General features: G+C 52.3%; 9 protein-coding genes across 9 annotated transcripts; 5 read left to right on the top strand and 4 right to left on the bottom strand.

Annotated features, from left to right (window-relative positions):
- Positions 1–2,228: 2,228 nt before the first annotated feature.
- On the bottom strand, positions 2,229–3,467 carry Z517_09098 (uncharacterized protein; the record flags this gene model as incomplete). Its single annotated transcript, XM_013425008.1, has 1 exon — positions 2,229–3,467. One exon carries the CDS (start codon positions 3,465–3,467, stop codon positions 2,229–2,231), a length of 1,239 nt encoding a protein of 412 aa, XP_013280462.1.
- Positions 3,468–7,824: 4,357 nt separating this feature from the next.
- Z517_09097 (uncharacterized protein) lies at positions 7,825–8,798 on the top strand (the record flags this gene model as incomplete). Its single annotated transcript, XM_013425007.1, has 3 exons — positions 7,825–7,914; positions 7,984–8,580; positions 8,637–8,798. 3 exons carry the CDS (start codon positions 7,825–7,827, stop codon positions 8,796–8,798), a joined length of 849 nt encoding a protein of 282 aa, XP_013280461.1.
- Positions 8,799–9,542: 744 nt separating this feature from the next.
- Z517_09096 (uncharacterized protein) lies at positions 9,543–10,028 on the top strand (the record flags this gene model as incomplete). Its single annotated transcript, XM_013425006.1, has 1 exon — positions 9,543–10,028. One exon carries the CDS (start codon positions 9,543–9,545, stop codon positions 10,026–10,028), a length of 486 nt encoding a protein of 161 aa, XP_013280460.1.
- A 937-nt stretch (positions 10,029–10,965) lies between these two features.
- Positions 10,966–11,861, top strand: Z517_09095 (uncharacterized protein; the record flags this gene model as incomplete). The annotated part of the gene is made up of 2 exons (XM_013425005.1): positions 10,966–11,657; positions 11,708–11,861. 2 exons carry the CDS (start codon positions 10,966–10,968, stop codon positions 11,859–11,861), a joined length of 846 nt encoding a protein of 281 aa, XP_013280459.1.
- Positions 11,862–13,702: 1,841 nt separating this feature from the next.
- On the top strand, positions 13,703–14,056 carry Z517_09094 (uncharacterized protein; the record flags this gene model as incomplete). The annotated part of the gene is made up of 1 exon (XM_013425004.1): positions 13,703–14,056. One exon carries the CDS (start codon positions 13,703–13,705, stop codon positions 14,054–14,056), a length of 354 nt encoding a protein of 117 aa, XP_013280458.1.
- A 1,109-nt stretch (positions 14,057–15,165) lies between these two features.
- Positions 15,166–17,114, bottom strand: Z517_09093 (uncharacterized protein; the record flags this gene model as incomplete). Its single annotated transcript, XM_013425003.1, has 5 exons — positions 15,166–16,336; positions 16,439–16,458; positions 16,509–16,844; positions 16,899–17,048; positions 17,100–17,114. 5 exons carry the CDS (start codon positions 17,112–17,114, stop codon positions 15,166–15,168), a joined length of 1,692 nt encoding a protein of 563 aa, XP_013280457.1.
- A 1,697-nt stretch (positions 17,115–18,811) lies between these two features.
- Z517_09092 (uncharacterized protein) lies at positions 18,812–19,690 on the bottom strand (the record flags this gene model as incomplete). The annotated part of the gene is made up of 3 exons (XM_013425002.1): positions 18,812–19,455; positions 19,528–19,600; positions 19,661–19,690. The coding sequence occupies 3 exons, from the start codon at positions 19,688–19,690 to the stop codon at positions 18,812–18,814; spliced, it is 747 nt and encodes a 248-aa protein (XP_013280456.1).
- A 457-nt stretch (positions 19,691–20,147) lies between these two features.
- Z517_09091 (uncharacterized protein) lies at positions 20,148–20,657 on the bottom strand (the record flags this gene model as incomplete). The annotated part of the gene is made up of 1 exon (XM_013425001.1): positions 20,148–20,657. The coding sequence occupies one exon, from the start codon at positions 20,655–20,657 to the stop codon at positions 20,148–20,150; it is 510 nt and encodes a 169-aa protein (XP_013280455.1).
- Positions 20,658–21,047: 390 nt separating this feature from the next.
- On the top strand, positions 21,048–22,255 carry Z517_09090 (uncharacterized protein; the record flags this gene model as incomplete). The annotated part of the gene is made up of 2 exons (XM_013425000.1): positions 21,048–21,167; positions 21,230–22,255. The coding sequence occupies 2 exons, from the start codon at positions 21,048–21,050 to the stop codon at positions 22,253–22,255; spliced, it is 1,146 nt and encodes a 381-aa protein (XP_013280454.1).
- Between the last annotated feature and the right edge of the window lie 320 nt (positions 22,256–22,575).

Genomic DNA, 22,575 nt, shown 5'->3' with positions numbered 1-22,575 from the left:
GTTACTTTGTTACTTTGTCCCGAATACTCCTCGTGCTCATAGGGCAAGGAGAGCCCACGGGATTATGGATGCTGATCATGATACGGGTATGCCTGTTTCATAAAGTCAAGGAGGGGCGTGACCCCGAGCCAGCGTATTGGGAGCGTACTCCTGGTATTGAATCAGGTACAGGTTCAAGGACAGCCGGTTCTGTAGGTGTGAGCATGAGCACCTACATACGTACGAGTCCTTGCGTGGCGGCTCATGTCATCAGTCCAGAACCCAGATGGCGCTCCTCTCCACTAGCTAACTAGGAAGTACATACGTCGTACCCGTAGGGAGCGAGTGAAAGTGCCATCTACCTCACTCTGCTCACTCAACGAAACCGCCATGGAAGGGGGGACAGAAGGAGGTAGGTAATCCATCTTTCCGTTTGCTACGAGTCATTTTTCTCGTCCATGTTTGCTACCTGCCTACCTACCCGTATGCCGCATGTGCAGATGTGCAGCACAGATTGCAGATGCGAGACCGAGGCGAGGCGAGGCGCTGGCTGGCTGCTGCAACCTGCACCTGCACCTCCGAGCCGCAAGCCGCAAGCTGCAGGCTGTAGGCTGTCGGTACGCAGGCAGCAAGCTCGGCCCTCCTGCAACCTCTCTTCACTCTCTGTAAAGGGTAGGAAGGCAGGGTATACCTACTCGAACAGACATATTTCATTCGTATTCAGAGATTTGTGGCGGCAGCCAGCCTGCCAGGGCTGCCTAATAATGCCAACGAGCAAAAAGACCCTTTTGTAGCGGGCCCTAAACCCCCCCTCTCCCCTTTCGCTTGCGACCTTTGTTTCTCTGGGGGATTTTTCTTTTATTTTTAAATCCTTCACTTTTCCCGACTGCTCGCCTCAAAAAAAAGTTGTAGCTAGGTCAAGTCAGGTCAGGTCGGGTCATCCTGCTCCTCCTGCTATTGCGTGGCGAGGCGAAATGCAGGACAGGAGGTCAGAGGAGGAATGATGCTTCTACTACTGCTGCTGCTGAACTGCTTCTCCTATGCTCCTCTGCGCCTCCTGATGGCGGCCTTGGATAGATTACATTGGACTGCATTTTGATGATGTTACATTTTGCTCTCCCCCCATTTCAATCTACCTCCGCCTCTTCCTTCCCGGCTAATTCGACCCTGTCTGTCCACTGACACGCCTATGCATCTGGCTCCTTGGAGCCTATCTATCTGACCTGCCTACCTCCGTTCCTTCAGACCCATTGTCACGGCGGCAGTGGCCGTGGCCGTGGCAAACATCAACAGACGTCGGAGGTGTGGTGTCGAAGGATTCGCGACGCCGCGCTGTGCCCCGAAGGATCGAGCCTTGCCGAACACGGCCCAATTGGATTGTCGCTCCACGAATCTCGTTTTGGATAACGACAATAGGTCGAGAGGTGCAGACGGGATCGGGACAAAGGAGCAGAGCAAAGAGTCGCCAGTCAAGAGATCGAGGGTCTTGGGTAGTGAACACTTTTTGTTGCGTGCGCCCGTGAGAGCGACCGCAAGCACGACGAGGACAACGATAGGTTAAACGCACAGAGAACGATACGGCTACAATGTATTGTATTGTGGCAGCAAAGTCTCGCAACCGCCGGCCAGATAATATCAACTCCCATATGCCAACCATGTCACATTCCTCGTATCCTCCCTGCTGTTCCATCCCGTCGTTTCATGAAGCTCGTTCCCAGCGCAGTTTGAACAAGAAATATATATCGACACACATAAAAAGGGAGAGGAAGTATAGTACAGCCTCGTGGACCCTTTGATCTTCAAATAGAAACAAGATGTATGACACTGCAATCAAAACAGGGAACGACCGTCAGGATCTTGTGAGGTAGGATATGAAGGGGAGTTTCAGGGGCAGTCTTGTCAGATCGTTGAAATGGATATGCTCTCAGGTGTCAAACAGAATAGTTCATTGAGATGGGAGTTCCTGTTCCCTTCACGGGTAGCAAAAGTGTGTTTGCCTTCTTCCCATTTCTCTTCTTTTCCTCCTTGCGTCGTTTTGGTAGCCTCTTCCTGCCAGTCCCAATCCCTTGCCTGGGATAATGACAAGTTGTGGTTTCTTTGCAGACCGCGAGCGCCTCGAGCAGTGTAGCTCTCTCCGAAAAAGGAGTTTCTATAAAGTAGAGGTTCACACTGCGACCACGGCAGCGAAGATCCTTTTGGACCTTCGGCTCATGTTCCCGCTCGAATCGGGAGAATCATCATATATGCAGTCATTTGCGACTCGATGCTTGGCCGCTGTTGTGCTGTTGTTGGCCTTTGTTGTGGATTCGTCGAACATGGTCCTTCATGTTGTCCATGCGCGAAAAGACTCGACCACATTCCTCGCCTTCAGGTCCGCGCCATTCACACTTGATGCCCGGGTTATGTTTGGCCTCATGGCGGGCACGGTCCTTTTTGCTGGAAAAGCCGCCGGTTAGGGGTTGGTCGGCAGACTTGGCTCGCGCGGCGGCAGCAGCCTCGCTCTGTGGGCAGCCATCCACACGGCAGAAGAGATGCTTGCTGTGTCGATTGTAGTGTTTTCGTAGGTCGCAACCTCGAGTAAAAGTAGCACGCGACGTGCAGCCTGGGTAAGCACACCGCCAGGATTGAGCCACGCCGCCATTGTGTGCGGAAGGCGATGAGGGATGGAGCGATGTCATGATCAGTGACGTTGGCTCAGTTACCGGGATTCCATAGGCGTGAAGGGAGGTGTTGGATGATGTGGAGTTGGAACGGAGCGCTGGGCGAAGCGAGTCGGGATGCCCGCCTCTGCTCAGCGACGAAATGGGGCTACACGATCGTGACATGGAAGAAACGCTACCCCGATGACTTTGTGAGCTATGGTGAGAGACTTGAGAGAAGACGGGTGAGGCCGCAAGGTGATGGGTCGACGGGATGCCCGATGTGGGGGGTTGGTTGAAGTCGAAATGCGAAGGTTGAACGTCCTGAGGTGTAGGAGGAATAACATGAGCAGAAGGGTGAGGGTGGTGATGTTGGTGGTGGCTATTAAAGGTAGGAAAGTGTGTCGACGAGGTTGGATCATAGGGCAGCAGCGGGGGCGGCTGCGGATAGTTGGAGTAAGGGAACCACTGATTCTGTTCATACATGGCGTAGGTATTGGGGGGAAGAGAAGACGAGGAAGCAGAGGTCGAAGTGTTGAAACCGGCAGTCAGAGCTGGATCGGTGACAGGCGGTATAGGGAAGAAAGAGGCAGAATCGGACGAGGCGTCGTCGAAAGATATCGGATGTAGGTCGTGACCTTGGGAGTCGGACATTGACATGCCTGGAAGCATGTATATAGACTCAGATGACACGGACGGATTATGCCCTCGACTCGAAGGAGCCGGCGAAGGGTAACAGAGGCCGGGGAGGGAAGGTGAGCAAGTCAGCAAGGCGCTTTTATCGAATTCGTCGAATTCACTGGGCGGGGGGGTCATGGAGAAGATGGCGTCCTGGGTCTCAACGGCCATGGCGTGCAGCAAAGGCACTATCTTCCTCTTGCTGATTTTGTGTTAATTTGGGAACTCGGACGCGGCGGCGGATGGTCGGACTGAGGAAGGAGACGAGGGAGGGTGGTGTTGCTTGTGCTGCTGCTTTGCTTCGTGGTTTACATATATATCCTTTGGATTTCGGGGAGGGGGGTGGTGAGCTTTCTTTCGGTGAGATGCCACATCCCATGGATCCCAGAGTTTTTGAACGGGCTATCTGGGCAGTCAGTCCTAAGCTGCTGGCAAGTTTCAAAACATAGAAAGTCCATCAACTCATGGGGCGAAGAAGGACATATGAATAGTAGGACCACCACGCACCAACACAACACCGAGCCCAAGCACGATTGCCTTTTCGCTGGACCATCATGGTTTAGGGCGAAAAGGCAATCCTCGTAGGGCTAGAATCGACCCCGGTCTGGTTGCTGACAGCATCTCTACCATGCCAGGACCCAGAAGCCAGGGACCCAGGGGGGTGGGAAGGGAGGGGGGAGGACCCAGAGGGTAGATCGCCAGTAGTTTAGAGCAGGTTGCATGGATGGCACTGATGGATGATGATGATGCTGGAGATGGTTTGGAGGCTTGGAAAATGGCGGGTCCCAGCGGCCGAAGCGGCCAGGAATGAGCCACACTTTGATCCCCAGCCCATCATGGTAAGGCACGGGTAAGGTTAGAGGTGGTGCAGGGTGGTTGCAGGTGCTGGGGTGGTCAAGGTGGTAAAGTGGTAAGGCGGAAAAGCGATCAAAGGGAAATTGAAACGAGGTGGAGAAGGTTTTTTTGCTTCTGCACTTCTGCACTTCTGAGGAAGGAACAGTCGCCAGAGAATTAGGGCAATCGCGACCAACTCGTACCAGTAGACCGTTACGCATGCAGACGGTGATACCGGCGGAGATGGGAGCTTCTTCACGGCTGCTTTGCTGATCATCACTTGTCATCTCACCGTACGCCCGTATTGGAGATACTCCCATACGAATGACAATGGCCAATAAGCCAATGGCTGGCTACTCCCGACTGTGGAGCTTCCTCGTTTGCTAGTCTGTCACTCTTTTTGTCCTTGTCTCTTTTTTTTCTCATCTCTGTTGCCTGTTCTTCAAGGCTCCTCCAAATGACACCCCCCGTCCCCGTCACTCGCGCCGCCCTTGTCTTTGTCCCCCGGGGTCCCTCCCTCCCCCAAGTCACCGCCCCCCTGGGTACTTTAGGGGGAACACTAAGGGCTTCAGAACTTCTTGGGGGTGAGACTGTCATGACCGCCGGAGCACCTACACACTCCAAAAAAGGTGGAAAACTTCTGGGTATGGTTAGGCACTTGGATGGCTCAGGTGGCTCTGGTGACACTGGCAATTAGGGAAGGCCAACCAATGACCGGTGGTTTTTGGTTTATTTCAGAATTTGGCCCGTTAGTGCGAGGAGGAGGACATGTCTTTGTCCAAGAGGAAGAAACAACCTTGGAACAAAGACATAACCAGAGGTACATGCACTGGTGTGTCTACGAGTAACTCGCAGGTACCAGGGATCAACTCGGTATTGCCATATCTCTCAGTTCTTCTTCCTAACAGAGATGCGTGCCGTGCCAATCTGGACTGGTGATTGGGGACTGGATAATGGTCACTTGTACTCGTACGCCCCGAGGTCTTTTGAAGCTTGCGGCTCGTTTACTTTCAAACACCCCTTTGGTGTTCTTTGTTTGGTGGTTTTTGTCATACGCCAGCATGGCTAAGGTTGCATGCTGCTAGCACTGCTCCCCATACTCGTACATTGTTCTAACTTCGGGTTCCTGAGCCCCCCTCCCCCCTCCCTCAAGCCCAGAAAGAGTAGATCGACGAGCTGAGCAAGTACTGTACAAACGCAAAATGCACGAGTGATTTTTGCTTTGGTTTGATTTGGTTGAACCGCCCGGATTTTGGGGTTTGGTGCGTCACTCGGACTTAATATCGTGCCGTGTCTAAAATACATTTCGAAGCTCGGAGACATTAGTTGGTCCAGCTTCCGTTGGCTCCTTTGTTTCCGCCGTGATCGCCCTTCCCGGTCAGCTCGACCTCGCCCAGATTCTCTCTTTGAGTTTAAGGGGGGCAAAAACCCGCGACAAAGACGTTTCTGACTCACTGGCGCAAGCGTTGGTGGCACCGAAAACCCAACAGTTTGTCAGCGGAGAGTCGGGCGGATTGATGGACGATTGAGAATCTCTGGGGAGGGGGGAGGATTGCAAATAATCGACACCCGCCCGCCAATTTCAATCCGATTGGCGATCAATACCACTCATGGAGGGCTTTTGGTTCTTAGCGACAGGCTGCGGCGGCTCTGAACGTGGGTGATCAGCAAATTCTGATATGTCATCCGTGGCTCGGTGCATAGAGCTGAGGCGGAGTAGTATTCCATGGTAGCAAGCCGAGTCTTGTGTCGCCTTGACTGACAGATTGTACGATGTAGGGATATTCCCCTGGCAGAGTCCAGCATATCGCAACTATGATCCGGGGTAAGACTGCGTGAATCTCGCCTTGAATTCAGGCCAGCCGCAGTGGCCGTATACAAGCCATACGAGGTATATCTTCCTTGATCCAGGTATGCCACGTTGTTCTTGGTCTGTAAATCGCAGTTGTAAACGAGCCTTCAGCTTTTGGCGATCCCCCATGTGGCTGAGAGGCTCTTGCTGTGACGAACAGGCTCATACTAAAACTCGCAGTAATAGCCCGAAAGGGTATCTCGCTCGTCCCGGGTAAGATTATGTAGACCGTCTCTTTGCGTTCTGTCCAAGGATGTAGATCTCCAAAGTCATGCTCGGGTCCGAGGTATCTCGTGTCCTTTGTCCGATCATTCTCGCACACTTGTTTGGTGTCTCAGGTCTTGACGGTTCGAGCATAGCCCTAAACATTCTTGTCCTCTTTGTGACAATCGGTGACTGCCGATCCCTCGACACATAGCCCGTTTGAGAGTGGTGTCGTATAGTAGATTGGCGCTAAGGTGAGGAGATTGCGTGGATGATCGCTCCCGATCACCAACTCGTATTCCATGTATCGTATCCATACTTCGTGTAGTGAGTCTGAACGAGCTGCAGAATTTCAACCACGATACTCAACGTTCTTAGTCTTCGGACCCATTTTATGATTATTCGTCGCCATGGGACATCTTTTGGTGTGTTTGATTGATCCTGACGTAAGCTAGACCTTCGCTATTTCTCCCCCCTATAAACGAATATCCGACCAGGGAATATGATTGGCCCCTTTTCACCGATAGACTGTCCTTTTGCACCTCCATATACCTCGTCCAAGCATCGAACACGACTGTGCTTACCCACATCCACTCAGACAATGGTGGCGTTCAAGGCGACTATTGAAACCGACTAAGGTAGCCGGTCAGACCCCCTGTGCTACAGCATGAGGCCAAGGCAGATGTCTGAGATAACAGAAAGTTCAGACCGACTTCAAAGCCCCAAAACCATCATGGAAATTTGACGTCACCACACGGCCAAAATGGCTTAGAGATGATTGAATCCAGGACGGAATGTGCCCAACAATAGATAGAGATGGGTGAAGGCCGTTCGCACAGAGGGTATAGTTTGGGAACGACCATTTTGTCCCGCACCTTGGACGGATAGGGGAGCCAAGTTGCGAAAACTTGTTCCCAGTCTGGCAACGTGCTTCGAGTGATCAGACAAAGTTCCCACGTGGAGATGCAGGTGTTCGACGGGGGAGGACGGCACAGTGGTAGGCCTTTCTTACCACCCCCCAAATCCTGGGTATTCTTCAATCCCGGAAACCTGGCTCACCCACCATCAGGGGCAAGGCATCCCAATCCGTGGAGCGAGGGACCAACCGATGCTCGTAGATGGGGAATTGTAGTCTGACATTCTCTCCATGCCATGCTTATGCAAGGAGGAACGGAGTCAACGACATCAGCGCATGTAATTTTAAAGCGCAAGCCATGACAGATAAGCAGGACTCACGGCGCATCGTGGGTTTGAGTTTCCTAAGACTGAGAAGAAGTTCCAGAAAATAACATTCGGTAGATCAGGAACGAAGACAAAGGAGAGGGTTGATAGTTCTAATTGTCTCACGCTGCTCTTTCAGTATAATTTTTGACTAGCCATTTATGGAATGGCCCGTCTCACTATCTTGGCATTGTTCTGTTCGTATGGCTCACATCACATGACTGGCGTGCTTGGACTTGGTAGGGCTGATTTGTTGCTGTTTGCACTTCGCCCATCACCTTTCCCAGTCATGCAATCTGTTGGTATTTCGCCATCACTAGGAGTGTCCTTTTGCCGCTGATAACTCTGATCGTTCTTTCGATGTAACATTTTCACTACTTTGGAAAAAGTTGCTGCGCACCTGGAGTGTCCCCAGGCATGTTGCCACCAGGCTCGTCAGGGGCGGTGGACCCCGAGGACCGCAAAATCATCGAGAAGCTCGCGAAATTGCAGAACATGTACTCTCAAGTCAGTTCATTTGCCTTTTGTTTGACCAATCACGCTCTTGCTTCAGGACCAATGCTGACCTCCTTGAAGATTGGCGACCTTCGGACTTTACTGCCCGAGAAGTTGATCAACCCGGCAAGGGTGGCTCTGGACCACCCTGGTGATTATGAACCGGCAAAGCTCGCTGCCTATTTGCAGACGGCAGCACAGGCAGGGAGTCGCGACGTTGAGAGATTCAAGAAGGACTGGCACAGTGACGACGTGCGCGAACTCTGGCAAACCGTCCACGCCAATGACTTGCCCCAGGGTGGAGATGCATGGGCATTCGACTATGCCAGTCTTCTGCGGGATGCTGCTGCAAATGAGCAGACATCCACCACTGAAAAGGACGCTAGCCATGCCTTGCGGCCCCCATCTGATGCCGAAACGGCGAAGATGGTAAATGACTTTCGTGCAAGGCATCCAGACGTGAAGATACACGTGTCCAGTGAAGCATCGCCCTTGCCAATCGACATCAGCGTTTCTCGGTTTGACTTTCGAGTCGAAAAGAGCGAGGCTGCCGACGGGACAACGTACAACGTCATTGACAAGTCTGGCACAGAAGCGTCTGGTGTATACGACCTGCGTGCTGACGTCGTTGAGAGCATTCGAGAGTCGAAAGAGATAGGCCGGCTTGAAACCCTCCTTGTATGCATACCAATCGCGTCATGGCTCCAAATCGTCCTACTAACATCCCGATTCAGGAGATAATTTATTCGTACCGCGATGTGATGACGAGACCGTGCGACAAGTGCAAGAAGCTTCTCGACACCAAGAAACTGAAACTCCCGGTGATTCGACAAGCCAATCCCTCAACGCAGGACGGCCAGCCGCCATTCTTGGCACTTCATCGAGTTTGCAGGTGATTGTTCCTAGTTGCATATACACCAGTGCACTCCGCAAGCACCCGGCGCCGGCGTCCAGTTACCATGAAGCACCTGAGTGGTGCTTTGAGACGAACCCCTTGACGCGCAGAGACTACACTCTCTGGTTGGCGACATCCTCTCCCTCCGCCACCGAGGTGTGTGCGCTGTCATCGACCACGGCACCCAGCTAATGGATGATTTTTGTACATGGCCTCAGTTCTCCGCTGAGATGTCATGTTATTTGAAGAGAAGTATGATGATTTATAGTCGTGATATGAGTGCCATGTACCAGCGATGGCAGAGTCCACTAGGCATATTGCTGCGAAAGGAATTCAGGATTGAACTTGCAGGCCGTTGTCCCGGAAGTTCATCATGTACTTGGGCTACATTTGTATGTAGATTCCCTCTTAGGCGGCACCCTAAGTGAGTGACATCTGTCTGTGAATGACCTTGACCATGCCGTACAACGCAAAGTCACCCTCAATATTCTCCGTATGTCCCCTGCCTCTTCGACTACGCCAACGGTGTGCTCAAAACCATCTACTTGCCAACCAGGAGGCGACCAACCCTAGCATCTTCAGTTGCTCCGAATGTCTTTCACTGTACCAACACATCAGTAATTCAACGTCACCACCGTTACTACAACGTCGAGCTCTTGGGTGACCAATGTCTGGACATGAGCTTGCGGGACATGGAGCGCATCGGTCAGCAAGGATTCAACCCTCAGGGTTAGCAAAGGAGGCAATGAGTGTCGGTCATGCGAGGAGGACTACAGATGAGCGAATGCGATTAGGGAACAGCTTATCAGACAACCTGAGCCTTCTCAGAATCGCCAGTCATCCAGACAGGATCCCAGCTGCCGCCGAGTCGACACTGGACGCGCACGCCAGACAAACACCGCTGCAGAGGAAACGAACGGCAGACGGGGCGATCAAGCACCAGCACAGCTCACGGATTTCTGATCAGAGAGATGAGCTTCGGCTACACAGCGACTACAAACGAACCTCGGACGTGAAGATGAAAATGGACCTGGACGTCTTGAGGCGCCGTATCGCGTTGATTGAAGCACAAGAGCAGGGGAACACCCAGCATAGGTCAGTGTCGAAACGAGCAAGAGGGCAGCAGCAGCAACTGGCTGGACGGGGGCAACGGCAACAGCAGATTGGAGATAGACAAGATGCTGAGACGAAAAACAATCTGACAGACTGGAAGGAAGCGATCATCCGGTGAAGTCGCTTGATCAAGGCCAGCAAGACGAGTACGACATACTACGTGCCATCTTTGCCTAGGGAAAAGAATAGCCAGAATCTGATGAGCCAGTCCCTACATCTCCCAAACTGCGGTACTTGTACTTGTACACCGTAACCAACCCGGGTTTTTAATAGTTCCCGACTTTTATTCAAGACCACCATGTGTTCGCAATCACCCCTCGGTGAGTGGACACCGCTTTGCTGCGGTACCAGTACAAGAGAGACGCCAGGTACAAGCGTGCTCTGTCAGAGGCCGCCAGGAGGTGTTTGACCACAAGCCCGATATCCATCTTGGACTGGGACAGAGGTCTCGTGGTAGACGAGTAGAGAGATGACTGAGATACTCGGTAACGTGATATCAGACATGAGGCTGGCGAACCAGTGGCGAGGCAGATGTGTTTGTGTGTGCATGTGTGGGTGGGTGAACCAAAATAAGAACAGCCCAATGCCCGAGACAGTCAAGATGGGCCGGGCAGAGAAGTGGCTTAGTTGGTTGGTGGTTGGTTGCGACGCAAGGAGGGTGTGGCTCTGCCCTACCAATAATACCGTTTGGCGTTTGACGGGCTCGTTGTGTCGCTGGGTCGCGTACTGGCCGCTAGTCCTTGTTGAGTCTCTCTTGTTTTGCGGGTTTCCGGATTCCGTCGCCCAGGGTGAGACAAGCCTCTCTTGTGTCTTTTTTCGTCGTCCTGCGCTCCTTTCTAGACTCCGAACGTCAAGTCACCTTGTCGTCTGTTCCTTACCAGACTCTCGCTATTGTCAATCAGTCCTTCGCTTTTCAGTCGTTGCTTTTTGCGTTGTCTATGCTACACCACGATCCGGTTGTAACGAAGTGTTTCCTAGGAGAACCTACTGCCTCTCACCATTGAATAAAGTGCCACGGACGACCACAGACGAAACCGCCTCTTTCAACGTCCGAAATGAAGGGCTCCGGCCTCTTCTCTCTCCTTTCCTCCCTCCTCCTCTTCTTTGCAACCTGTTCTTCGGCCTGGCCCTGGCCGGAGTTTCTTGACAGCAAGGTCGACGCTCTTATTGTCCCCCGACAAGACCAGAACCAGAATTCGGATGGCGACGATACTTCCTCAACTGGGAGCACATCTGTTACCAGGTCCGCATCCTCATCAGGCTCCCAATCTGGCTCAACGATAACTCCGTCGGCGTCTTTATCGGGGTCAGGGTCAGGGACGTCGGGACTTCGGAACGCGACCACAACAAGGAGCACAAAAACAACTCCCATTGACCCTCGTCTGCCTCCTGGAGGTATCTCTCTCATCACACCCGCCGCAATTGATGGCCCTCAGTACTACAAGGTTGGGGACTTTGTCACTTTTGCTTGGAACTATACTTCTCTGTCCGTCACCCCGTCCGCAATCGATGTGCTGGCTTCCTGCGCCTTGAACCAAGCCACCTACACACTCTCTTCCAATATGTCGGTGAAGGAAACGGGTGCTCTTACCTGGGATACTGGTGAAATGTTCGCAACAGCGACCAACCCTTTCCCAGTCGCCAGTTATACCCTGATCATCCACGATTCGTCGAAAGATGTGACCGACATTCCAAGCGCTGGGTTTTTGGGTGCTTTTGAGCAGTACGTCTTTGGGATGTACACAGGGTGAGTCTACTGTCATATTTCTACAAGATTGGAAGGCTAACAAGGTTCAGACAACCCTATACTCCGCTGAACGAATTCAAATGTGCGACCTGCAATGGCGCATTTTCCATACATGAAAAGCAAGCCCTGGGCGTGATTCTGACAACATCAGCCATCACCGTCTTGTCCTTCACATGGTTCGCCAGGGGATTTGGCGTGTTTTGAAACCGGGAGCTCTCCCTACGACCAGCTCGACGGATATATTTGCCATATATATCTATAGTATCTAACGACCACTAATTGGATGACAACATCCTTTCTGACGAACTAAAAACATTCAAGTACAGCGGCAGTTTTGAGCGGAACCTTGGTCAGTTCGCAAAGGATGGTGCATTATATCGGAAGGCAATCAAGGATTCATCGGCAACCTACATGACGGGGAAACGGAAAACGGCATCCGGAGTGTCCAGGGATTTGGAAATACAGGAGTGAATATTTTGAGGCTAATGAAAGAGAACTTCCCAAAGCGGAAAAATATTGACTTCTTGCTTCGATTCTCAAGTTGTCGGGCAGGGAAATGTTTACTCTGATCAATTGACCGCTGCAGATATGACCCTGATCCCTCGGCCTTTGCACTCAATGACCTGAAACAAGATGAAGGGAGCTGGACAGCCAACAGATGCCATGGCGGAAGACCTCCCGACCGGAACCGCTCGACATTCTATCGCTTGATACTCTCTTGATATTACTCTCTCCATATTGTGATTGGTGACATTTTCCATGTGCCGGCTCCTCCTATTTGTCAAGTGGAAAGGCCTTCCGGACGAATACGATACGGTCATGATGGTCTGGATGTCCGGCACGATTTGGCTTCTCGATCCGCCGCGGCAAGGAGCCTGAGAAAGTGACGGTAAGGAATGTGAACCACGAGCCAGATGGCCCGCGGGGGGGGGGGGGAATCCCATGCGAATTTGAGTTGTCGAGAACGAGATGAGTGGTTGTTCACGTACACCCAGATTTCATTCTGTCTGCCTGCCTGCCTACCTGCCCGCCTGCTGATATCTCTGGTTTTGTCAAGAAATGCTGCGTCTCCCTTGTTTGCGCCTTGGTTGATCCGTTCGGCATGAGATGGCAGCAGTCCTGGCCGGGCTGGGCCGGGCCTTGATGCTTGTCTACATACATCGTGTCATGTACTAATTTGATGCCATGAAGCCGTCCTTCCCCGCCACGGACACAGTCACAGTCACGAATATATATGATGGAGAGGGACGACGCAAACAACCAACTCAAGACACAGACACAGTCACTGACACACAAATCCCTCTTCCCATTGAGTTTTGAGATACTTGCCCCTTAAAAAAAAGTACAAAAGCCTTTTCCCCCTTTGGTTGTGCTCCCTCCCTCCTTGCTTCAACCCATCACACATCACACATCATTCATTACATTCTTTTTTTGCTTCTCTCTCCCTCTCTGACTCCCTCTCTTGTTCTTCATTCACAATTGTACACCCGGACTGTGAACCGAAAGGAACAACCAACCAACCAACCAAGAGGCCCCCTTCCCCCCTTTTCAACTGTTTGTGATTCCTACCTACACGCTCTCAGAGCCATTCCTTGGCCATCACTACCATCAGGGAGCAAGCCGCTAGGGTGGAGGGCTGCATCGCCATCGACTTCGACTACGACTTCAGCCTGCTTGCCTGCTTGCTTGCTTGTTAGCCAGCTAGCTAGCTACCTGAGGGCTGGTTGAGGGGATACTTAACCTCGTTTCCAACTCCAACATCTCACATTGACCCATTCACTCAGGCCAGCACAGCCAGTCTAGTTAGTTCCCTGGATTACAACGCAAAGATACGTTTCTTCTATCACTCGAACTCAACTAGAAAGACAAAAGTCACCCTTCTCGCTTCTCTCTACTCTCCACACCATTCTCCCTGTCTCTCTGGGAGAGAAGGACCACGACTCCTCCTCCAAAAATCCCACACCGACCAAGTCTTTGCTTACACACACACACACACACACACCGCCGGATTCTCTTACAAAAGCGAAAGCCGTCAAATTTCAACCATGCCTCTTCCGACCACGTCAGGTTCTTCTTCTTCAACGTCCAAATCCCACCGGGACTCGAGATCCACAACAACAACCGGGCACAAAACGTCAACCCTCAGTTCCTCCTCATTCCCCCCTCGTACACCGATAACCCAAGAACACCAAGCACACCAAGCACAACCCCCAAAAAGACCGGCAAACTGGACGCCCAGACACGACGCCTTTATCCGCGAACAGGCCCGCAACGGCGAAGACGCAGAGAGTATCCGCATCCTCTTCGAGGTCGAGTATCCCGGCGTCAGTGTGAGTAAGGCTTGGGTCGTCGAGAGGATCAAGGTCACCGCGGCGTCGGCGTCAGGCAGGACTAGGTAGAGGTTGAAGGCCGCTGGGTAGAGAAAGGGGGAATGTTTGGGCGTGCCCTAGACGGGGAAGGGGAAGGGGATGGGATAGAGGCTGGGAAATGGGAATGGAAGGGACGGAAGAAGGGTACCTGTCTTGTCTTGTCTTGATCCATCTTGGCTTGATTGGTTGTCCCGTACTGGCATTCCATGGCATGCTCATGCTCATACTTTGAAATTGGAGCTTCGAGCTTCGAGCTGCCAGCCTTCAACATGCAAGCAAGGAATAGTGGAGAGGCCAAAGTGAGCGGGAAGAGAGAGGGAGGGGGGAGAGACAATGTGTGTGTGTATGTATGACGGAAGCAAAAAGAGCAGAAGCAGAACAGAACAGAACAGGGAAAAGTATTCAATCGATCAACCAGTCAGTCAGACCGCCGGCACCACGGGGGAAGCACCAACGACGCAGGACAGATCAGACAGACAGACAGACACGCTGTTTGGGTTGGGTAGAGTTGGACATGGCTACCTATTCGAGGAACTCCTAATCTATTCTTACCAACTCCCTGCTACCACCAGCGGGACAGGACAAGACAGGACGCATTAATACCCCTTCTCTACCCACCCGTTTCTGTACGGTCCATCCATTTATCTTATCCATAGCCATGATAGCAGCCACTCGTCCTTGGTGGGCACTCTCGTAGAGATGACAACCACAAGAGACGTCTGGAGCAACCAAGAGATCAAGTACCAAAGAATAGGAACCAGCAACCATCAAGCTCAAGCTCAAGCTTCGTCATCGATTAACGCGCAACACAGACGTTGTTCGTAGGTTATATATAGGATACCTTGGTATATAGAAATGTCTGTGTGTGAATAGAGCCGGGAAGTGAAGGAGCCACAATCGTAGCAGTTGTAGTACAACATTCCACCTGAAAACAAGCATGCCCTGTCTCAAACGACTCCATCCAAAGCAATTCCCAATTCCCTGTTCCCATTCCGCGAGGGAGATGATCTTTTTCCAACTCCAACGCTGTAACGATAGGTGTGTAGGACTTCATATATCTGGTGATGTGCAGCGTTTCAACGTGTCGAGCCATCTCGGTTTCCATATCGGCCTTGTGTATATGGCATTTCTTTCCAAGCTCACGAGATCCAAACCTCCATCTTGCCCATTTCACTCCTCTCTTTCTTGGCTTGGTTGCGCACACTCGTCAACAACATCTCCAGATCATCCTGATCACCCATGGTGATCATGTCGCCATCATCTTGCATCTTGATCTTCAACTGATCTTTGATCCCAAACTTTTCACGTATTTTGCTCTCGAGGTCGCCAAAATCTATCACGGCGCCAATCATTAGATATCTCGTATCGTCGTTAAAGTGGCATTTGACACGAATCTTGCGCATTTCGGGCCGTTTGCTGCCGCGTCCGGATCGAGACACCGCGCGCCGGACGGGTTCGAAACCGCTCATGTCTTCAGCACTCATTTCTTCTTCGTCTATATATTCGTCTTCTTCGTTGAGGTATAAGTCCTGGTCCTGCCGTCGCTGGCGCCTCCGGGGGCTGGAATACATGCGATAGACATCATCCACCGCGTCGGTGGGTTCTTCGTAGCGGGATGATGCTGTAGTCTCTCGGAACAGTGGTGCTGGGGCCCTTTGCGAGGCTGAGCGGTCGAGCATCTGCCGCCGAACAGAGGGACCTCGAGGCTCGGAAGCAGTCCTTTGGGTGCCATAGCGCGACCTTTCCATCTGTGGTCGCTCCATTAGTGGTCGCTCCATCATGGAAGGCTCTTCTGGCCAAGAGTTCTCGCGTGGGGGTGGCATCATCCTGCCCATGCCGGGGCCTTGGTTGGCGTTGCTATCAAATGTTGCTGCACGGCTCAGCATACCAGGTCTAGGTGCCTCCATGTCTGGCCTGGTATACATATTGCGGGGTTGACGCATAGAGGTGGTCCGAAGAGGCAACGTAGAAGAACCGCCTCCACTGAGCCTAGGCTTCTCATTCTCCGGTGGCGGTGTTGGCGGGAAGACATTTCGATTCATGACGGGAGGTGCGCTCTGGTCTCTAACCACTCTGCTGGACAAGTTACGCTGCACGAGGTTTGTTGCCGCGTAACTGATGTTCTCCGGGGGGCGGTCATCTTTGGCAGCAACCTCAGCAGCTACCGCTTGTTTCCTTTCCACTCCCTGGAATCCAGTACCGGTGTTCTCGCTGTTTGATGTAGCTATCAATCGGGCCTTGCCCAGGTAGTCCTTTGCCTTGAGATTCTTGACTTTGGCCTCGTTTGGCCTGTAAACGCATCCGACCGGTCTATCAAACACCAGGAGTTAGTCCATCAATTGCTATTATGACACCTCGAGGAAGGCAGGATTTTCCCAGAACACGGCTCATTTGGGAGTAGCTGAGACTCACATGCTGAACACAACATAACCCTGCAACAAGTTAGTGACACGCCTTCTCTCACGAGAGATTCAAAGCTCACCTGTGCCATATCCTTGATAGCATCGTCGATCACATCGTGGTCGGGAGTCATCTTCTCCTTTTGAGCGAAGCTGAAGTCTTGAAGCCCGGCCTGCTCTTGCTGAAGATACATATAGCACAGACCACGATTGAAGAGAACTTCGCACGAGTAAAGCTTGAACTTCAACCCTAACTGCTCATAGTCGATGTAGGTATTGCCTCTCAAATAGAGTAGGGTGTCATTGAAATTTGCCAATGCTTCTTCAAAGTCCCCAACCAGAAAGTTCGAGACGCCCTGTTGGAAGTATGCCACTGCGAGATACTGGTCGAGCTTGATTGCGCGTTGATAACACTCCACCTAGTCTCACTATCAGCTTATATTCGTATGCTTGTCTTTTCACACTGCACGCACTGCTCTTTCATGCTCGCCAATGGTTGCGTGGATCACACCGCAGTTGAACAGGATCTTGGAGGTATCGGCAATTGCATCGAAAATTCTCAAGGCTTCCTCAAATTCTTGATTGTCATAGTGCCCAAGCGCTTCGACCCAAGTCTCTATTTCCTGCAAGACGGGTCAGGGAGCGAGTATGCACCTGGGGTGGGATTGACATACCTGCTTGAGCGACATGGCGCCGGGCCGAGGTCGTCGAAGTTAGAATCGATGTCAACAAGGTGGTGACGGCAAGGTGCAGGTTCGAGTAGAGCCAGGGACTGCAATATGTTTACAGAGGAAGCGAGATCTGCGACAAGGAGCGGCGTTGCCTGAGACGTTATTGAAATGGTGGATGTGGGCGGTCACAGAATCTGCTAGGGTGGTGGGAACCGATGGCTACCACAGGCTGGTCACTAACTCGTAGGTGGCGGTCGATTTGGACGGTGCACCGAGGCTGCGAGGGCCGGCCCTGCCGCTAAGGTCCTGAAAATGGGTGCTTGAGGTCCAGGGGTTAAGCGCCCGGGGTGGGTAGGGGGGAGCAGTGGGATTTGCTCGGCGCCAATGCCGTCACTGGCTGGGTGCCAATGAAAGAGGCTGTCAACTTGACAATGTGGTGAATGAATAGATTAGCGACGGGATGCGCCCGATAGATTGCAAATAGTCTGGATGTCTGGCAAGCGAAGAAGATAAATCGGGAAACAAAGAGTGTAGCTGGTTTGTATACCAAAAGCGCCAGCGTGGGAGAAACGAAGACAGCAATGCCAGTTGCTGCTAGGTGGGAAGAGAAGGAGAAGAGTTGAAGGAGTGGAATGGTTTGGGATTCTTTTACGACAGCAAGACTTCGACTTCTTGAATGATGTTTGGGAGAAGGGGAACAGGGAAGGTGGGGGGTCCCAAACTTTCAAGCGAGAGCAAGGGTGAGCAGAAGAGTCAAGCCATGGGAGCAAGGGCACCAAGGGGGAATAGGCACCGTGATGGGATAGGCACGAATAGGGAAGGGTGGTGGCTGGGAAGGATACCAGGTAGAGAGGGAGAGGGACAGGAGAACTACCGCTCCGGGCACTTGCCAGGCAGTCTCAGGGGTTTCAGCACCCAACACATCCTACCTAGGTACGTGGTGGACTCGATAGGTAACAGGTACTCGGTACAAACAGACATATCATATGCTTGCATATGCTCACCTGCTCAGTCACCTCGAGTTCCCCATTTGCACCATCAAACACCATCAAACACCACCTTGTCATGATTGTTGTCACATTGACAAGTCTTCTTATCAGCTCGAATCACCTACCTGACTACCTATTATGCTTTTACGAACCGCGTCCCTCTACTCTCGTCCTTCACATCCTCGCACCTCACTCGTCCAAAATGTGATGGCACACATCTTCCTCTACCAAGTGGCCTGAGTCCGTCACCTGAGCAAGTCGTCTTCTTCTACGGCTTTCCATTGTTTGCTTCCTCTCATCGTCGGTCTTACGCCCACATGGCTCACTCGTCTGGGTTGTTTCAACAGTGTCCAACCTCGCCTGGTGGGCCAGGTTCCGCATCTGCGTGTCCGTTTCAGAATCACATCTGGCGACCAACCACCGTCGACACAGCACTCCAAAAGTTTGTCCCAAACCCTCTCTCCCAAGCAATCGGGTCGTCCGTTTCCAATGCTCGATGCAGGGGTGTGCTCCAGCACTGCATCATAGTGCAGCCAAAGATCGATTCCCAAACCAGAACAAACTCGGTCCGCGAATCAGAATCGGGTGAAAATCCATTTGGGGTTGCTCCCTACGAGATGCATTGCATGTTGATTGTGGAATAATAGGGGTTTTTTTTTTTTTCATTTTATTCTTTATTGTGCTGCTACGCTTGTGGTCGCCGCAGACCCTGGTATAGCTGACAGATCACAGCATCCCCTTTTCGACCTGCTCTTTGCGCTCCTCCCATACGGTCTTCCCTGAACAGCTGCACACGGTCTTGTCATTGTCCCACACCCCGGCACTGCGAGCAATGACCCCGACCAGGGTATCTGGATCTTCGGTCTGAAACGCACCCTCTGGCTGTTGTTTCGACACGACCATGCTGCGACCGATAATCTCCCATATTGACACTGGTCGATCCAGGAATGCGCTGCCTCGTCCATCCTTGTCCACCTCCACTGTGCCAAACATTCCGCGAGGCTGTCTGAAGCCCGCTAGTTCCTTGACGGCTTCCCAGATGCCACCCGTCGAGGCTGCCCCACGTGAGATGTCACCTGTGGCCCTTATCGTGGCATGATATGTTCCCGGCGACACCCCACGTAGCGTCAGATCCACCAGTGTCCGACTGTCCGAGACTTGGACCATCCGTGCCAGGCCTCGGACGGGATCTGACACGGCTTTTGCATGAGTTTCCAGAATGCACACTCCGGCAGAGTTGGACTTCCCACTACCCCGTAAGATGGCATCTCTTCCCGTAGATTCGATGGCTGACACGATTGATGAAGGAGGAGCCGTTCCTTCAATGTAAAAAAGTTGGTCTTTGAGATTGGCTTCGATCTTGGAGATGCCTGTAAAGCAGCCAGGGTGTCAGTCCTGGACCTCGCGAGTGAAGGAATGAACGACTGTTTCGTCCAAAGTACCTTGTACTTTCTCTAGGGCGCCTGTGACATCTTGGACGCAGGACTCGCAGTGCAGAGGTACAGCGAATGTTGTCTGTGCCTTGGTCAGCATACACGGAGAAGATCGACAGGAGGCTTCTGTGCAAGTTCGGACCTGGAAGGGCTCGATTTCCACGCTTCCCATCTTGAACGTCGTGCCGGAGATCCAGAAGATCCAGAGATTAGATTAGCGATATGTTTCCTCGAAGACTAAGGTATAGAAGGCGATTCAATGTTCAGTAGTCGATGGACTGAGAAGCTCTCACGCGCTGCTTAGATGCTTGGTAATGAATCGAATATTGAAGAAGTTGTCAAATACCGCGCGACAGGCCCCCGCATCGATCCGCCACAGGCCCAGAAAGTGACGTGCGAAAACCCGGGCTTCGGAATCAAAGCCACGGCCGCGCTTTCCACATGGATTGTACTCGCAGAATCGGTTCATTCTAAGAAGATGGCACGTTACATGGCCATGGGGTTCTTGATACCTTTTTAGCGGTGAGTTGAGATGTTTTGTCCAATTTACTTATACAACGGCCACTGAATAGTTCATCGATCCTGAGCCCCTTATCCCATTGGCTCAGCCCTCCACCCTAGCAGCTTGCTCATATGAAGAAACACGCGAGCCCAAGAGCCAGAATGGGCAGCGTCATGACCAGATGTCCCGTTCCCGTCTTTTCGGCAACCTCCTTTGCTTCCTTCGAGATGCCCTCCGCATGGGCGAACTGGGTGATGACGAGCCCGTCTCCTCCAGCAATAACGGTGCCAGTCAAGAAGATGATCCCCAGGCATCTTCTGGCCGTCACGGCGGCCACTGGTGACGACTGACACAATGAGGAGAAGCGCCAGAACAATGTGATGCCCACAATGGACAATCCGCCGGCAAAGTTGCGGAGGCCGCGGGTATAGGTCTGCGCTTTTTGCCAGCTCGAAAGTTCTTTGGATGCTTGAACCGAGGACGGGACGAGGATGCCAAACAGTGTCTCCGCGTCGACTGGTGCTTTGAAGCTGTACAGCCCCGTTACAATGCCCATGGTGCCCATCAAGCCGGTGAGCACTGGGAGGGCTGAGGTTCGGATGGAAACCAGCGTGGCAGCTACATTGTTCGACGCCATTGCTTCGGGGAACAGCCGACCGAGTCTATGGCAGAGGAATAAGCGCAGACGGATTGATTGGTATTTCAACCACCACTGCGAAGAGTAGGCAATCAATAAGTGGCACAAGGAACTTTGACAGCTCAGCCCAAAGTCGCCAGATGTCTCTCAGAAAGTAGGAGAAAAGATCGTTTAGTAGCCTTCAATTAGGTTCATAGTTGTCGTCGATCTCAGCTGTTCACCCTCCCGTCCTTTGGAATGTTGTCGTTGACAGGATCGTGATCATCTGATTGGGCAGCGCATGCGAGGTTGGCTTCGTGACCCTGACGACGTCACCCCCTACAATCGCCTTGTCAACCACAATCAGCCCTTGTTTTCCAGAAAATCCACCTCGAAGCACAGGAATGGGAGATGGAGACTGACGACAGTCTTACGGAATGGGCTGTTTCCAATGGGATCAAGGTCAATGGCGTGGCAGCGCACAAATTCCCTGGCAAGGGACTGGGCATCGTCGCTAAAAGGAGGCTTGAGGTAGGTCGAACAGATTCATCGGTCTCTTTTTTTCACGCCCCTATCCTGACGGACGCCAAAAGGCTGGAGAGATGATCCTGGACATCCCCATGTCTGTAATTCGAACGGGAGAGACGGTGTCACCTGCGATGGTGAATGCGCTCCAAGGATGCAGCGCCAACGGCCGCCTTGCCGCGGACTTGGCCATGGACACATCCGACCTTCACGCCCTCTGGAGATCGACGTTGCCATCAATCGAGGACTTGAACGAGTCGATGCCGCTCTTCTGGTCACCGGAGCTCCAAGACCTCCTACCACCCCACGCGCTGGTGCTTCTGAGAAAGCAGCAGGGGAAAATCTCGCGGGACTGGGATGTCGTTTCTTCTGCCTTTCCGCAGCTATACTTTGATGTCTATCGCTACTATTGGCTTCTCGTAAGCACACGGACATTCTACTATACACCACCGGACATGAAACCCGAAGATACGCCCGAAGCGGACGAGTGTCTGGCACTGGTTCCCTTTGGTGACTACTTCAACCACTCCGACGCTGGCTGCAAGGTCGCTTATTCGGCCACGGGATACGAATTCAGAGTGGAACAGGCAGTCGAACAGGGCGAGGAGCTGTACATCTCCTACGGCAGCCACCCGAACGACTTCTTGTTGGTGGAGTATGGCTTCATGCTCCAGGCCAATAAATGGGACGAGGTCTCTCTGGACACGGTCATTTTGCCACTTTTCTCCGAGAAGCAGAAAACGAGGCTAGAAGAGGCGGGATACCTGGGTAACTACGTTCTGGATCCATCGTCGATGCAGGACGACGAGGTGGCCTGCTACCGCACACGACTGGCACTGAGATTGCTCTGTATGCCTTTGAAAAAGTGGAAGGAATGTGTCACGTATGGCGCGGATGAAGACGACGAGTATCAGAGTTCGGTCCATGAACTGCTCCAGCAAGCGTTGAAGTCATATCTAGAGACCGTGGACAGCAGCCTCGAGCAGATCGCTCGGCTCAAAGTAGGGCTTCCGTCGCAAAGAGATGTGTTGAGGCGACGCTGGGAAGAGATAGGCATGTACCTGACAACCGCCATCGATAGAATAGAGCAGTGACACGCGTACCCTCGAACTGAGTTTTAGCTTTCAAAAGTAAAACATTGTGTGTCAACGATATGAAGCGATCTCCCCGCCATTGATATTTGCGTCGTCTGATTGACGCGTTGAGATATTGCCATATTTTGACGTGATCGTCCTGTCCGCCTTTCGCGGCTCCAGAAAAAAGTTTCCCCAGTCTAACCCACACACTCACAACTACGCAACAGCTCACCTCACCAAAGTCTACACTGGCAGCCGCCGCTATGCTCCCAAAAGGTCGAATGTAGATTCGCAATTATCCCTTGCCCTCCCTCTCTCGAATCCACCGCCAGTCAACA

The sequence above is a fragment of the Fonsecaea pedrosoi genome, assembly GCF_000835455.1.
Source record: "Fonsecaea pedrosoi CBS 271.37 unplaced genomic scaffold supercont1.6, whole genome shotgun sequence".
Taxonomy (NCBI): domain Eukaryota; kingdom Fungi; phylum Ascomycota; class Eurotiomycetes; order Chaetothyriales; family Herpotrichiellaceae; genus Fonsecaea; species Fonsecaea pedrosoi.
This window is presented reverse-complemented; position numbering and strand designations above follow the sequence as displayed.